This window comes from Manis javanica, chromosome 6 (genome assembly GCF_040802235.1).
Source record: "Manis javanica isolate MJ-LG chromosome 6, MJ_LKY, whole genome shotgun sequence".
Taxonomy (NCBI): domain Eukaryota; kingdom Metazoa; phylum Chordata; class Mammalia; order Pholidota; family Manidae; genus Manis; species Manis javanica.
Window position 1 is genome coordinate 14,219,263 of NC_133161.1, and position 12,804 is coordinate 14,232,066.

Below are 12,804 nucleotides of genomic sequence, written 5' to 3' on the forward strand. Positions count from 1 at the left end.
CTTTGAAACACCTTTAGACAAAACAGGGCAATTTTTTGCACAGTGTGATAATGATTGATTTAGTTGCTATTTCTTTAGGATGATTTTAATTTTTTGCCTTTCCTTCTGCTCTAGGCCCACCACCGCCCAGTTCAGGGAACGAGCAGCACTCATCAGCCTCCATCTTTGAGCATGTGGACAGGATCTCCCGTTCCTCGGAGGCCAGTCGGCGGGTCCCCAGTAAGATCCAGCTGATCGCTATGCAGCCGATCCCAGTGCCTCCGGTGCAGCACTCCATACTGGCTGACCGGGTGGCAGAAACCAACAAAATTAACAAAGAGGTATTTTTTTAAATTAAAAAGCATCTTTATAAAAACTCACAGTATGACTTTGGTGCTTAAAACTGAATGAAAGTTACAGTGTCAAAAGGTGTGAGCTGCTGAGAAGTATTCTTAATTTTTAATATTATCCTCAGTCTTTTTAGATCAGATACTGTTCAAGGACACTATGAGGTGCATGGGCAGAGGTGCAGCAAAGCATTAATGTAGCACACGTGAGACGGCTATCTGTCCCAGTCTTGCTTTGGCCTGTGGTTGGTGTTTAGAAACTGGCATTTGGGGAAGATTCCCACCATTCCCAGCAAAGAGTGGTGTGCAAACAATTGTGCAAACAATATGACTTATGCTGAACATCTGTTTTACTTGCAGCAGTCTGGAGTTTTGGTACATGCTAAGCAGAGAATGCCTATATGACCAGCCCCTAATAAAAATCCTGGGCATCGAGTTACTAATGAGTGTCTCTGGTAGGCAACATTTCACATGCCTATCAATAAGTCACAACTCATTGCTAGAGGAATGAAGCATGTCCTATGTGACTCCACTGGGAAAGGACTCTTGGAAATTTGTACCTGGTTTCCTCCAGAACTCACCCCCTGGTGCTGTTTCCCTTTGCTGATTTAGCTTTGTGTCCTTTGTATCACTTTAATAAGTGGTACTAAATGCTGAGTCCTGAGTTCTCTTAGTAAGTTATTGAAATTAGGGTGATCTTGGGACCACTGTGGACTTTGTGGTCCCTGATAAATCTGCTCTCATCCCAAGGATCTAGATAATTCCTCGTGAAACCCTATTCCAGTAAATCCTGGAAGAGTGGGTTAGATCTACTTCCCTCCTAAGATTTTGGGAAACAGAAGGCCAGGCCAAGTCACTGTTAACTTGAACTTGAGAGATATGACCTGGGCTGAATAATGAATGGAGTGAGGGCCATTTAAGACTACTCATAAGCCGTCTTCATGCCTGGCCCTTTCCTGCCTCTGAGATACATCTGCTGCTGTTGAGAGTTCTGCCAGGTTGAATAATAGGCAGTTGCTATACTTGAACCCCACTTTCTGCTTTGAAGGTGATCCTTAAAGTGTATCATCTTACACAAGTCTTATCAAGAGTTCTTAGAGTTTCTCTACCCACAGCTCCTTAGCTCCTTGCCAAGGATATGGCCACAAGGATGTAGCTATGGTGTGTACTGTCCCTCCTCACTAGTGCTCAGAACTGTTTGAGCCCCAGTCCTAACCTAGACCTGTCAGTCTTCTGCTGTATGTGCCTCTATTCCGGCCACGTGAAGGCCCATGCAGTGGGTTCTCCATCTGGATGAAAGAAAGAAGAGAATATGCTTACCAGGCTCCTGGCCTCACAACTTGATAGCACACATCTCTATTTTTTTCTTTACATTTTTGAAATGTAGTATTTGTTGTATTAATATAGGTAATATATTGGTTATAAAGCACAACAATAAAATGAAAATCCGATTTGAGAAACTACATTATTATCAATACTGATGCACTACCAATATGCTTTATGCATATAATTGTAATTTTTTAGAAGAAGGTTCTAGTGCAAATTCCTAGCATATTTTTGCCCTCCTGTGAGGACCTCAGATATTTTAAAGAACAATTAGATCCTGATCGAGTAAGAGGGGCTTATTTAATTTTCCTGCTGGTAAAGTGCCAAGAACCTCAAGAAACTGACCCTCCTTCTCAAACAGTCTCAAAGAGTATGTGGCTTTTGGTCCAGTGTGGTGTAGCCCAGAATGTTCCATCTTACCTGGGCCTGTGGTCAATCCTGCTCTCTTCTCCAATCAGTCCTAGTTTGGTTTCCTCCCTCCCTGTCTCCATAGTGCTTGATGTTAAGCCCTCTGAAACAGAGCTGAGTCCTTACCGAGCAAGGGGACACACGTTGGTGAAAGCAAGCCCCTCCCACCCTGCACCGCCACACAGCAGACCCGCTGCTCCCGCAGCCGCCGGCCCCACTGCCCCAGGCAGGCCCTTGCCTGGCCCTCGCTGTGGTGGCACCTGCGCCTCACACTGTCTTCCCGCACTGTTCCAGTCTTCAGACCCACAGCTCTTCAAGTTCTAGCTTAGACCCCAGGTGGACAGTGATGTTTCCTATAGGTGGATGCCTCTCTTTGGGGAGAGGGCATCTCATGTAGATAATGATCGGTAAATAGGCATTCTTTTGTTTAATGTGAATATTGTCTTTAACGTCTTAATTTGAAAAGCTCTAAAGTAGTGATCTTACTGGGTATGGAAAATGGCTAGCCTCCCTCAGGGCGTATTATACTGGTTGTCAGTGTCCCTTAGTGTCTCTGAAGTTGTCACAGGCCGATTTCCCGGTTAGAGTTATTTCTGCCTGGGTCTGGGGGCTGACACCGGGGCCCCCTCCTCGCACACGCTCAGCCTCTTCGGGGATCCTGCCCCCCGTGGGCGCCCCTAACCAGTGGCGCCCTTGCGGCCCCCTGGGGGGCCTCGTGGGAGCCCAGGGCGTGGTCGCGGGAAGGAGCGTGGCGGTAAGGTCCTCCCAAAAGGCGCCCTCCGAGGGGCCCCAGAAACCTTCGAGAACGTTCTGTGTGTCCCCAGATTCAGACGGCGCTGCGGCACAAATCCGAGATCGAGCACCACCGGAATAAGATCCGGCTGCGCGCTAAGCGCCGCGGGCACTACGAGTTCCCAGTGGTGGACGACCTGTCGTCGGGCGACACGCGGGAGCGGGAGCGGCACCGGGTGTACCGCCGGGCGCAGATGCAGATCGACAAGATCCTGGACCCCACGGCCAGTGTGCCCTCGGTGTTCATAGAGCCCCGGAAGAGGTGGGGCGCCGGGCCGAAGGGGGAGTCTGCGGACACCCCCCTGAGGTTTAGCAAAGAAAGGCCGCGCCGCTGGGCCGCGTGCCTTCTCCCGCCTGCACCCCGGATGCCTCGGGACGCTGTCCCCGGCTTGCTCTCCCCTCCGGGCCTAGGCCCCTGTCCTTCTCCGTCCGCCTCTCCCTGCCCCGTCCCGCTCTCACCCCAGAGCTTCGCCCGCCTGGTCACCCAGCTGGCTGCCCGGGGGCCTCTTATTTCTTTTCCCACAGCTCGCCTCAGAGCCCCACCGCTAAGGCAGATGCATTTTCTGTAAACGCTGCTTTCAGGTACACTTTGCCCAACACCTGAAACGGCTTAGGTCGTTTTGATTGTCTGCTACGTGACTGTGCTTGTGTAACAGGAGGGCCCTGCCTCTCCCGTCTAGCCGCTTCCCAGGCTCCATTGGCACAGACACATTCCCACCAGTAGCCACTCGCCTCACTGCCCCCAGTGTTCATCTGCCTCCCTGTTTCTGGCCCTTGGCATTGTCGTGCCTGCACCTCAGACCCTCTTCCCAAATCCCTTCCAGTCCCCGCAGCAACTGCTTGCTCCCCAACACCCAGTTCGGGCCCCAAGAAGCCAGCCATGGTATCAGCGGTTCACGCTGCCCTGGCCCTCCTCTGAGGGTCTGTGGCCAAGTGTCAAGCTACGTTCGGCCCCACAGCACCGTCTGTTGTTCCGTGTTGAGCATAGCCTGCCCAGCCAGACCCCAGCTCCCCTAGAGCAGAGACCGTGCTTCACTTCGTTTACATCCCTGGGGTGTTTGCTGCAGGGCCCTGCACATCAGGTGCCCTGGAAATACTTAGCGTTTACTCGATGAGCCCATGACGGGAAGGTTTATCACCCGTGAGGACAACCTCTTTTTCTCCTGGCAGCTCGAGGATAAAACGCTCCCCTAAGCCGCGCCGGAAACACCAGGTCAACGGCTGCCCCGGAGATGCTGAGAAGGACAGACTCATCACCACCGATAGCGATGGCACTTACAAAAGGCCCCCCGGTGTCCACAACTCTGCCTACATCGGTTGCCCGGTGCGTTGGTGCTGACTTATGTTTCTCAAACAGGGTAGGATGGCTCCCTGACAAGCCTGGACCGTGGTGGCTGCTGCCCCGTGTGCTGTGGCTGCCCCGTGGCCAGTGCTCCTGGGCCGGCTGGGCATGAGGGTAGGAGGTGGGGAGGGGCGGGCTGCTCCTGTGAGGGGAGACTTGAGCCAGGGACTAGGTGCTGCTGGGTGAGCCCTCTGAAAACATACTCCCTGTTTTTCCCTGTCATATGCAAGCCCTGTCCTCTCAGGCTTCAGAATGGGCACTTCTTGAGGTTAGTTGGAAAACAGGAACATCCAGAAGATTATTTTTCTCCTGGTTAGAAAGTTATTTGGGTTTCCTGGTAATAGGAGGGATATTTAGAGTTTTGTTCTTCCCTTGTGCTCCCTGTGCTAAGAAGATAGTGTATTTGCTGATACATATTTAATTTTGATTTAACATATATATATATATCTATTTTAACTTAAGAAAGAGCTTAATGGAAATTAAGAAATACAGAATTAAACATTTTTTTTTTAACAGAAATGGGCATAGACAGTTGTAGTGTTAGAGGCAGACACTGATAGCACATACACAGACCCCATTGAGTAGGGGAGAAAGGACAAGCCTCTGCAAGGGTCTGTGAGAAATTCAGACCCAAAGACAGCCCAGGAGGGAGTGGGAACACCAGACTCCAGCAGTGCTTGGATGCCCGGTGGCCACCTGTAGCCGTGCAGCAGGGTGCAGCCCTGTCTTGTTGCACAAAACCCCTTCCTTCTTCTGGAGGCAAACTTACAAAGCCATCTTCTTCAGAGAGAAATCAGCAAAACACACCCTTAGGGAAGGGGCTTGTGAGGTACAAGATCACTTTAGACAGAGCTTGTGCAACCAGACATTTCTTACTTGAGTTTTATATTTTGTCTCCTGAGTTATACGTAACTAACACTGAAAGACACTTAACGCAGCTACACAAATATGCCAGACACCACACAGACATTTGGGTACATAATTGAATCATGATCGTCTGAAAGAACCAGGTTTTCCCTTGGGAACTTACTGTATTTCCAAGTCCTCAGGACTGACTGTGCCTCTCATACCTGCCCATGCCCATGAGGACTGGGATGATTCCAGAGGGTTGCAAGATGGACAAACCAGACTGCTTTGCACAGAATGCATGAGTTGTTTCTGGACACTGAGTTCCTGGGGAGGGGAACCACGGCTGGCAGTTCATATACAGTAGGTGGCGCTCTCGTGTTGCTGCCGTGCCTTTGGGCGGGTGGTTGTCTGGGCTTCTGTGCTGTTTGCTTCATTGGGCAGGGCTTGTCCCCTCTGCTCTCCAGGGTAGTCCCCTGGATCTTTTCTTTTTGACTCTTGCAGGGACCCGCAGACTCTGCTGTGTGAAACTAGTGCACAGCAGGAGGCATGTTCCTTCTCCCTGCTTCCTTCCCTGGCCAGCCAGGGCCATTGTCTCGCCAGTGTGCAGGAGAGTCTTTTCAGTCCCATCCCTCCTTTTCTCAGTAGCCCTGAGTTCCATCATCTAGTGCCACTGAGTTTGTGTAAGAAAGAACCTCCCCTCCCCTTGCTCTCTCTGTTTGCCTTCATCAGTGACCCTAAGTCAGGCTTCTTTCATGGGGACAAGGGCTGTCCTTTTTCTCCTTGTTCTTGTTTTTTTTTTGTCTTAGCAGAAAGTAGAGACGTTCCTCCAGCTAGTGGAGGTTTTCTAACACCGAGTAGATTTTTTCAGGCAGGGTCACTTTTCCTCAGGGGAAGGGCCAGGGTCTGTCGTGTGGATTACCTAATGCTGATCAGGAGATTCCAGATTGACCTGTTAAAGGTCCTATTTTGGGGAGAGGTCGAAACTAGTTAAATCTTGGCTTGCTGCTGTGGGGCAAGTGTTTTTAGGCCTGTTGTTTCCTCTTTTCTTAAAACGGCTACCTAAAGAGCAGTCGGAACCACCATGAAGAAAATCACTTCTGTCTTGGGAGTGTTAAAACACAAGATTCATCCAAGTAAATTTGAAGATCTACTTGGTTTATTAAATGATTCATGAATTGTGCAGCATCCCCTCTAGCAAGTAGCGATGCCCTGAATGGCAACAGAAAGGGAGAGGTTTTTAAAGACAGGGCAAGAAGGTCATAAATGGGAAATAAAGGATATTTCAGGTGAGGTCACCTTCATCTTGGTACAAAATGGGTCTTATTAGGTGATTCCTCTGAGGCATGGAAAGGACACAGGTGACATTATCTTATCGGTGCTGACTGGCTAATTCCTGACTGCATTTCTGGGGGAGGTTGAAACCATTAAATTAGGTATAAAGCCCCGGTTTGGTGACTTGCAGAAGTGACCCCATGTTGGAACTGTGTCTTTCTTCTTAAAAGGAGAGACCCTCTTACTTACGTGCATTTCCTTTGCTCCATCCTGAGCTGTTGAGTCGGCAGCACACGCCAACTGCAGTTTTCCCTTCCTACCTCTCAAAAAACCCAAGAGTGGGAGCAGGGCATGCGTGTGGACCTTTTATCTACCTCATAAGGAAAGGAACACAGGCCCCTTCCAGTGCTGTGTTGTAAACCAAGACCCCTTTGGGGCCCCAAATCCTTACTTAGACTTCCTAGATGATAGACATCACGTAGTAGGAACTTATTGAGATACTGAGTGCTGGAGAAGGGGACCGGTGTGAGGGAATGAGACCTCCACTCACTGTTGGGGAGGGCAGGGCGCCTGCCCCAGCTCAGGAGGGCTGTTGCTCCTCCACAGCAGGTGTTTCTGCAGAGAAACAAGAACCCAGGGATGCCGAGCTTCAGATTCTGCCAAGAGAATTTGGAAACCTGGGTTTTAATGGGAAATTTTCAGATTTAAAAATATTGGTGCTCTGTTTTTTAAAGACTGCGTGTGCCAAGCAAAACAGGTCTGCGGGCTGTTTGTGGGCTTGCCAGTTTGTAGTATGGTTTTCTCTCTATTCACTGTTAAGCAACTGCTTCCCTTGAGTGTTTGAGTAATAGCTGCTCATCTGCTAGAGCATAACCATTAGGAAGCATTTTAGACAGTTGGCCAAGAGTAAGGATCTGTCTGTGGGGAAGAGAGATTTTCTCTGTAATAGACTCACCGATCCAAGCACATGTAGGCTGTGGGCATGTCTTCCTTGGCCCCGTGAGTAGGGTGATCTGCCCAGCTGAGCTAAATAAACTGTGGAACACTGGGGTAAGAAGAGCATTCTAGATAGAAGGTGTCCACCCTTACTCACACAGGGCGTAGGGTCACCGGCCCCTCGTGCAGAAACTCTTCTCTTTACAGCATGTCAGTTATGGTAACTGTGATGTTTGGGTTTTTGGAGCCGCTGAGACCAGAAGGGCCTCTCCTTTCAGTGCCTCCTTTGGTCTCGCACTTTACTCCATGTATGTTATGACAGCATTTTGCTCATAAAGTAATGTCAGGATGTAAGATTAAAGAAAACCTTAATTGTTACTTAGATCCTGCCTCTTTGACAGTGGGTATGGAATATAACTTAGAGCTTTCTTGATGACTTGTGTTATCCAGAGATACCTTGTTTTAAAAACAAATGGTTTTTGAATAAATAATATTTTTTATTTCCTGTTGTAACTAGTTGTTATAGGAAGTATTTAAAATTGCTTCTACATATACAGTTGCAATATGGTGTAATATGACTTTGAATTCTTCTGGGGCTTTGTAAGGCTGTTTTTCCCATTGTTAGTAATCAACAGACTGCTCTCGTTTTTGGTATCTATGGCAGGTTGACTGGGTATTGTAGGTATAGACTCTGAGACATCACTGTTTAGGAGATTTTAATAAAAGTATATACTTACAGGTACTGAAATACATTTCAAATAGCTGACTGAGTTTTGCTGGACAAGATATTGTTGAGTATTTTCCCTTTTTCTTTTATCCTAATTCAGGCTTTTCTCTGCCATGAAATGTAATGCACATTTAAAAAATTCTTATGGTAAACCTTTTCCTCAATGTCAAGTGAAAATTGTTAAATTCCATTTGGCCCCGGAGTTTTGTTTTCAGTTCACCACAGAAGCCTATGTCTGATCTTCTGTCCTTTGCCATCTTCCCTATCGTAGTCTGATCCTGACCTCCCGGCCGATGTGCCGACGCCGTCCTCAGCTGAGCTGGGGAGGTATCCGGGCTTGCCCTTCCCGGCCTCCCAGTACGTCCCACCCCAGCCGTCCATTGAGGAGGCGCGTCAGACCATGCACTCCCTCCTGGACGATGCTTTTGCCCTCGTGGCCCCCAGCAGCCAGCCCACCAGTGCCGTGGCTGCAGGCCCTGGGGTCCCAGCCAGCTTGCCCGTGAACAGCACCCCTTCCCGGGAAGACAGGCGAGCCACTCAGTGGGGGTCCTTCTACAGCCCAGCTCAGACGGCCAACAACCCATGCACTGTAAGTACTGACCCTTTAGAATTCTCTCGTTGACAAGATGGTGGAATTGTGTTGCCAGACCCTCATTTTCAGGATCCTTGCAAGACTCTGGTTGCATTTGGTAAGGATTGAAGCTTGCCTAATGGGTCTTCACTTTTATGATCTTCTCCTAAGTTAATTCGCAATGTTGGAAGCATCTTTTATGTAATTCTCATATTTTATGAAAGTCTCTTCCTGGGTTCCCTTCAATGTCATGAATTAGGGTGGGGTTATTGTCAAAACAGAGTCTCATTGATGTAAAAGGTGCTGTTTAGAATGTACCAGATCATTAGGCTGCTGCTTACAAGGCCACCTGGGACTCAAGAGACCCTTGAGGCCCTGGGAGTATAAGCAGCTAGGCTGTGAGCAGACAAGGACAACCATGTTCAGATATCAAGTGTGCATCCCAGGACTTGGCATTTTGGCATTTTATCTGCTGTTGTTCTCTCTTATTACTTTCATATTCAGTCAGTCCTGTCAAATGCACCTTCTCAAAACATGGAGAAGTAAAACTCAAGGGCATAACATGAAATATTATTTTCTGCTAATTTCAGATTAAACAAGGACTAAAACTTAATTTCTAGAGAAATGTTACTAGGTCACAATTTAAATTACTTCCTCAAGGAGTGTTTATAACGGGTTCCTCTGATTTTGTTACCCGTGGTAAGGTGAAATCAGTTGATAATAAACCTAATGTTAAAAGAATTTTTATATCTAAAGTTGATTTGAATTTTCAAAGTTTGCTCTAAGTATTAGATTGTTTTCTTCAAGGCCTACAGTATAGATAATTGCTACCACTTTGGTGAAAAAACCATTCAATCGAGTCATTGGTATTTTCATATTAAGATACAGCTTGCTTCAACAAGTATTAAACCACTACACAATCATAACTGATAGTCTATAATCTTTAAAGGAAATGGATGATACGGAACAAAACTCAGCTGATAAAACGCATGTGGTTACAGCTTTAAGCTTCTATCATTTGTTGATTCATTCAAATATATTTATGGAGCACCTGCTATGTTCCGGGTACTCTGCTAGTGTTGGGGATCCAGTGGTGCACAGTGCCCAGTGCCAGCTTTTGCTTTCATATGGACAATTGAAGCAGCTATTCCAGTGCAGCACAGCAGGTACCATGGCAGGGAAAGTATGTGGGGGGAGCACCTGGCTGAGCCTTCATGTGTTCAGAAAGGATTTTTCTAGACAGAATTACATCTAAGTAGAAGTCTGAAGGATACTTAATGGTTGTCAGAGGAGAATAGTAATTCAGGTAATGGGGACACATAGCAAAAATACAAGTGGCTTGTACACAGTTCCTCTTCTGGACAAGATGGGGAAACAGGTGCTGGATTACCTTCCCTGCAGAAACAATTGAAATAACTGGAGGGAAAAAAGGCTGGACATTAGGCAGCAAAGGAGGGGATACTGAGAAATGAGCTGAGCTCTGCAGTCATACCGTCTTACTATCCTGAGAGCGTTCTAGCTGTGGTGCAGGGAGGCAGTCCCCAGGCAGAGCTCAGTGTTTGAACTGAGAAGACGGAGTTGGGAGGCTGGGGAGGTAAGGGCAGCTGGAGTTCACAACAGGAAGTACAAGAAAGCAGAGATGCACAGAGGTGTAATTCTAGAGATCTGCAGTGAATCTTCCTCTGAGTACTGATCAGTTTAAGGGTGTGAGCAAACTATCCAAGACTGGGCAAAGAACCACCCCAAAAGATTAGAGGGAGTAATCCTCAGAGCTACACAGCTGTGGGAATAAGTTCCTGCAGAGAACCGAATTGTGCCCTCCCCCGCCCCTGCAAACTGATATGCCTAAACTCCCATTTGAGTATTGCACATAGGGCGTTGCCGTTAAGGAGGTGATTCGAGTTAAATGGAGTCATAAGGTTGGAATCTTGATGAGATAAAACTGTTGCCCTTTCAGAAGAGGAAGAGACCCCAGAGCTCTCTGTCTGCCGTGTGAGGACACAGCAAGAAGGCAGTTGTCTGTAAGGCAGGAAGAAAACTCTCACCAGAAACCAAACTCTGCCAGAACCAACATCTCTTGGCCTTTCCAGCCTTCAGAACTGTGAGGAAATAATTTTTGTTGTTTAAACCACAGTCTGTAGTATTTTATCTGGCAGCCAAGCTGACTAATATAGTCCCTTTTCCATCGGAGTGGAAAACCTCATAATTCATGGAGCACCAGGTAGAATATTCAGAAGGAACATTGGTTTGTTTCAGTAGTGGGGCAAAATTGCCCCAGATTAAAGATGCTCTGGTTCTACCTAAGAAAAAGCAAGATCTGAACTTGAACAAAATTCAAGAATACTTAAAGAAAAACAAGAATATACAGCCTCCAACAAGGTAAAATGAATCATTTCTGGCATTCAATCAAAACTAAGCAGACAAGCAAAGAAGCAGGAAAATGACACAGATGATACAATTAGTAGACAAAAATATTAAAAGAGTAATTATAATGGAGTTCCAAATGTTCAAGAAGCTAGAGGAAAGATTGACTGTATTAATTGGAAGCATTGAAGATAGCAAAGGAAACAAAATTTAGACATAAAAACTATACTGTTTGACATAAAATATATACTGGTAGGTTAGATAATTGTAGAAGAAAAAATTAGGAAACTTGAATACACAGTAATAGAAGCTATCCAACTGATGGGAATTGTAAATCAGCAGATCCACAAAGCTTAATGAGCCCTACACACAAGACACATGAAGAAAGCTATACTGAAAAGTATAATAATCAAACTGCTTAAAATAAGTGAAAAGGTCTTAAAAATCATCCAGAGAAAATGGTCACATGACATACAGTAGAACAAAGGTAAGGATGACAGCAAAATACTCATTGTCCAGAAGACAGTAGAACAAATCTTCAAGGAACTGGGATGAAATAAAAACTTACCAGACATACAAAATTTGAAAGAACACATCACTGGGAGACACTCATTACAAGAAATGTTGCAGGAAGTCCTTTTGGCAGAAATAAAATGATACAGATAAAGATCCAGATCTACATAAATCAACAAGAACCACTAGAAGTGTAAATATAGGGGTACTTATAAAAAAGCTTTTCTGTGTTATTTAAATCTTTTAAAAAGAAAATTGGCTATTTAAAGCAAATGTAATAACAATGTATTGTAGGGCTTATAACACATGTAGAAGTAAAATGCATGAAAATAGTAGCATAAAGGTCCAGATAGGAGAAATAGATGTATGCTGTTTTAATGCTCTTATACCATACATGACGTGGAATAATAGCACTTGAAGGTAGACTGTGTTAAGTGAAGAATGTGTAATATAAGCCTTACAATGACCATTAAAAAAACATAGAGTAATAACTGACAAACTAGCAAATGAGTAAAAAATGAAATAATAAAAAATACCCAGTCCAAAAAAAAGGCAGAAAAAGAAGAAGGGAGCAAAGAATATATGGTACAAACAGAAAACAGATACCAAAAAGATGGATTTAAATCCAGCTGTATTGATAATTACATTAAATGTGAATGGTCTAAATATCCCTATTAGAGGGCAGAGAGTGTCAGATGGGGTAAAAAGCAAGATCCAGTTGTCTATTGCCTACAAGACACCCATATTAAATAGAAAGCCCTAAATACATTAAAAGTATGGAGGAAGATATACCATGCTAACATTAATCACAGAAAGCTGGAGTGACTGTATTTATATTAACCCAAAATAGATCTCATAGTAAAGAATATTACAAAAAGGAACATTTCATGGTAAAGTGGTCAGTTCATCAAAAAGACATAAAACCTTAAATGTTTATGTGCATAGTAATATAGCTTCAAAATGCATAAAGCAAAAACTGATAGAAGAGCATGCAGAAGTAAACAAGTCCACAGTTAGTTAGATTTCAACACTCCTCTGTCAATAATTGGTAGATAAATATGTAGAAAATCAGTAAGTTAGAAAAGATTTGAAGAAATCTTGAACTAATTAACATTTGTAGAGCACTCCACCCAATGAGAGCAGAAAGAATATATATTCTTTCAAGTATATATGGAGCATTTACCAAGATAGAAGGGCTATGAAACTAACCTCAGTACATTTAAAAAGATTCATATTATACAAACAACACAATAAAAAATGGGAAAGGATTTGAATACAAAGAATATATACAGACAATAGCAAATATAAAGAATCAACAGGTGAAGAGATGCTTGACATTCTTAGTCATTAGTAAAATGCAATAGATCATAATGAGATA

The 12,804-nt window shown here is 45.2% G+C and overlaps 1 protein-coding gene across 1 annotated transcript in view; it reads left to right on the plus strand.

The window, feature by feature from the left end:
* The window catches only part of KIAA1549 (KIAA1549 ortholog), a 120,923-nt gene that overhangs the window by 89,366 nt on the left and 18,753 nt on the right, over positions 1-12,804 (plus strand). Inside the window, exons 13-16 of the mRNA XM_017681055.3 lie at positions 115-320; positions 2,885-3,114; positions 4,023-4,176; positions 8,250-8,567. Coding sequence (XP_017536544.3) covers positions 115-320; positions 2,885-3,114; positions 4,023-4,176; positions 8,250-8,567 — 908 coding nt within the window. The remainder of the gene's footprint in view (positions 1-114; positions 321-2,884; positions 3,115-4,022; positions 4,177-8,249; positions 8,568-12,804) is intronic.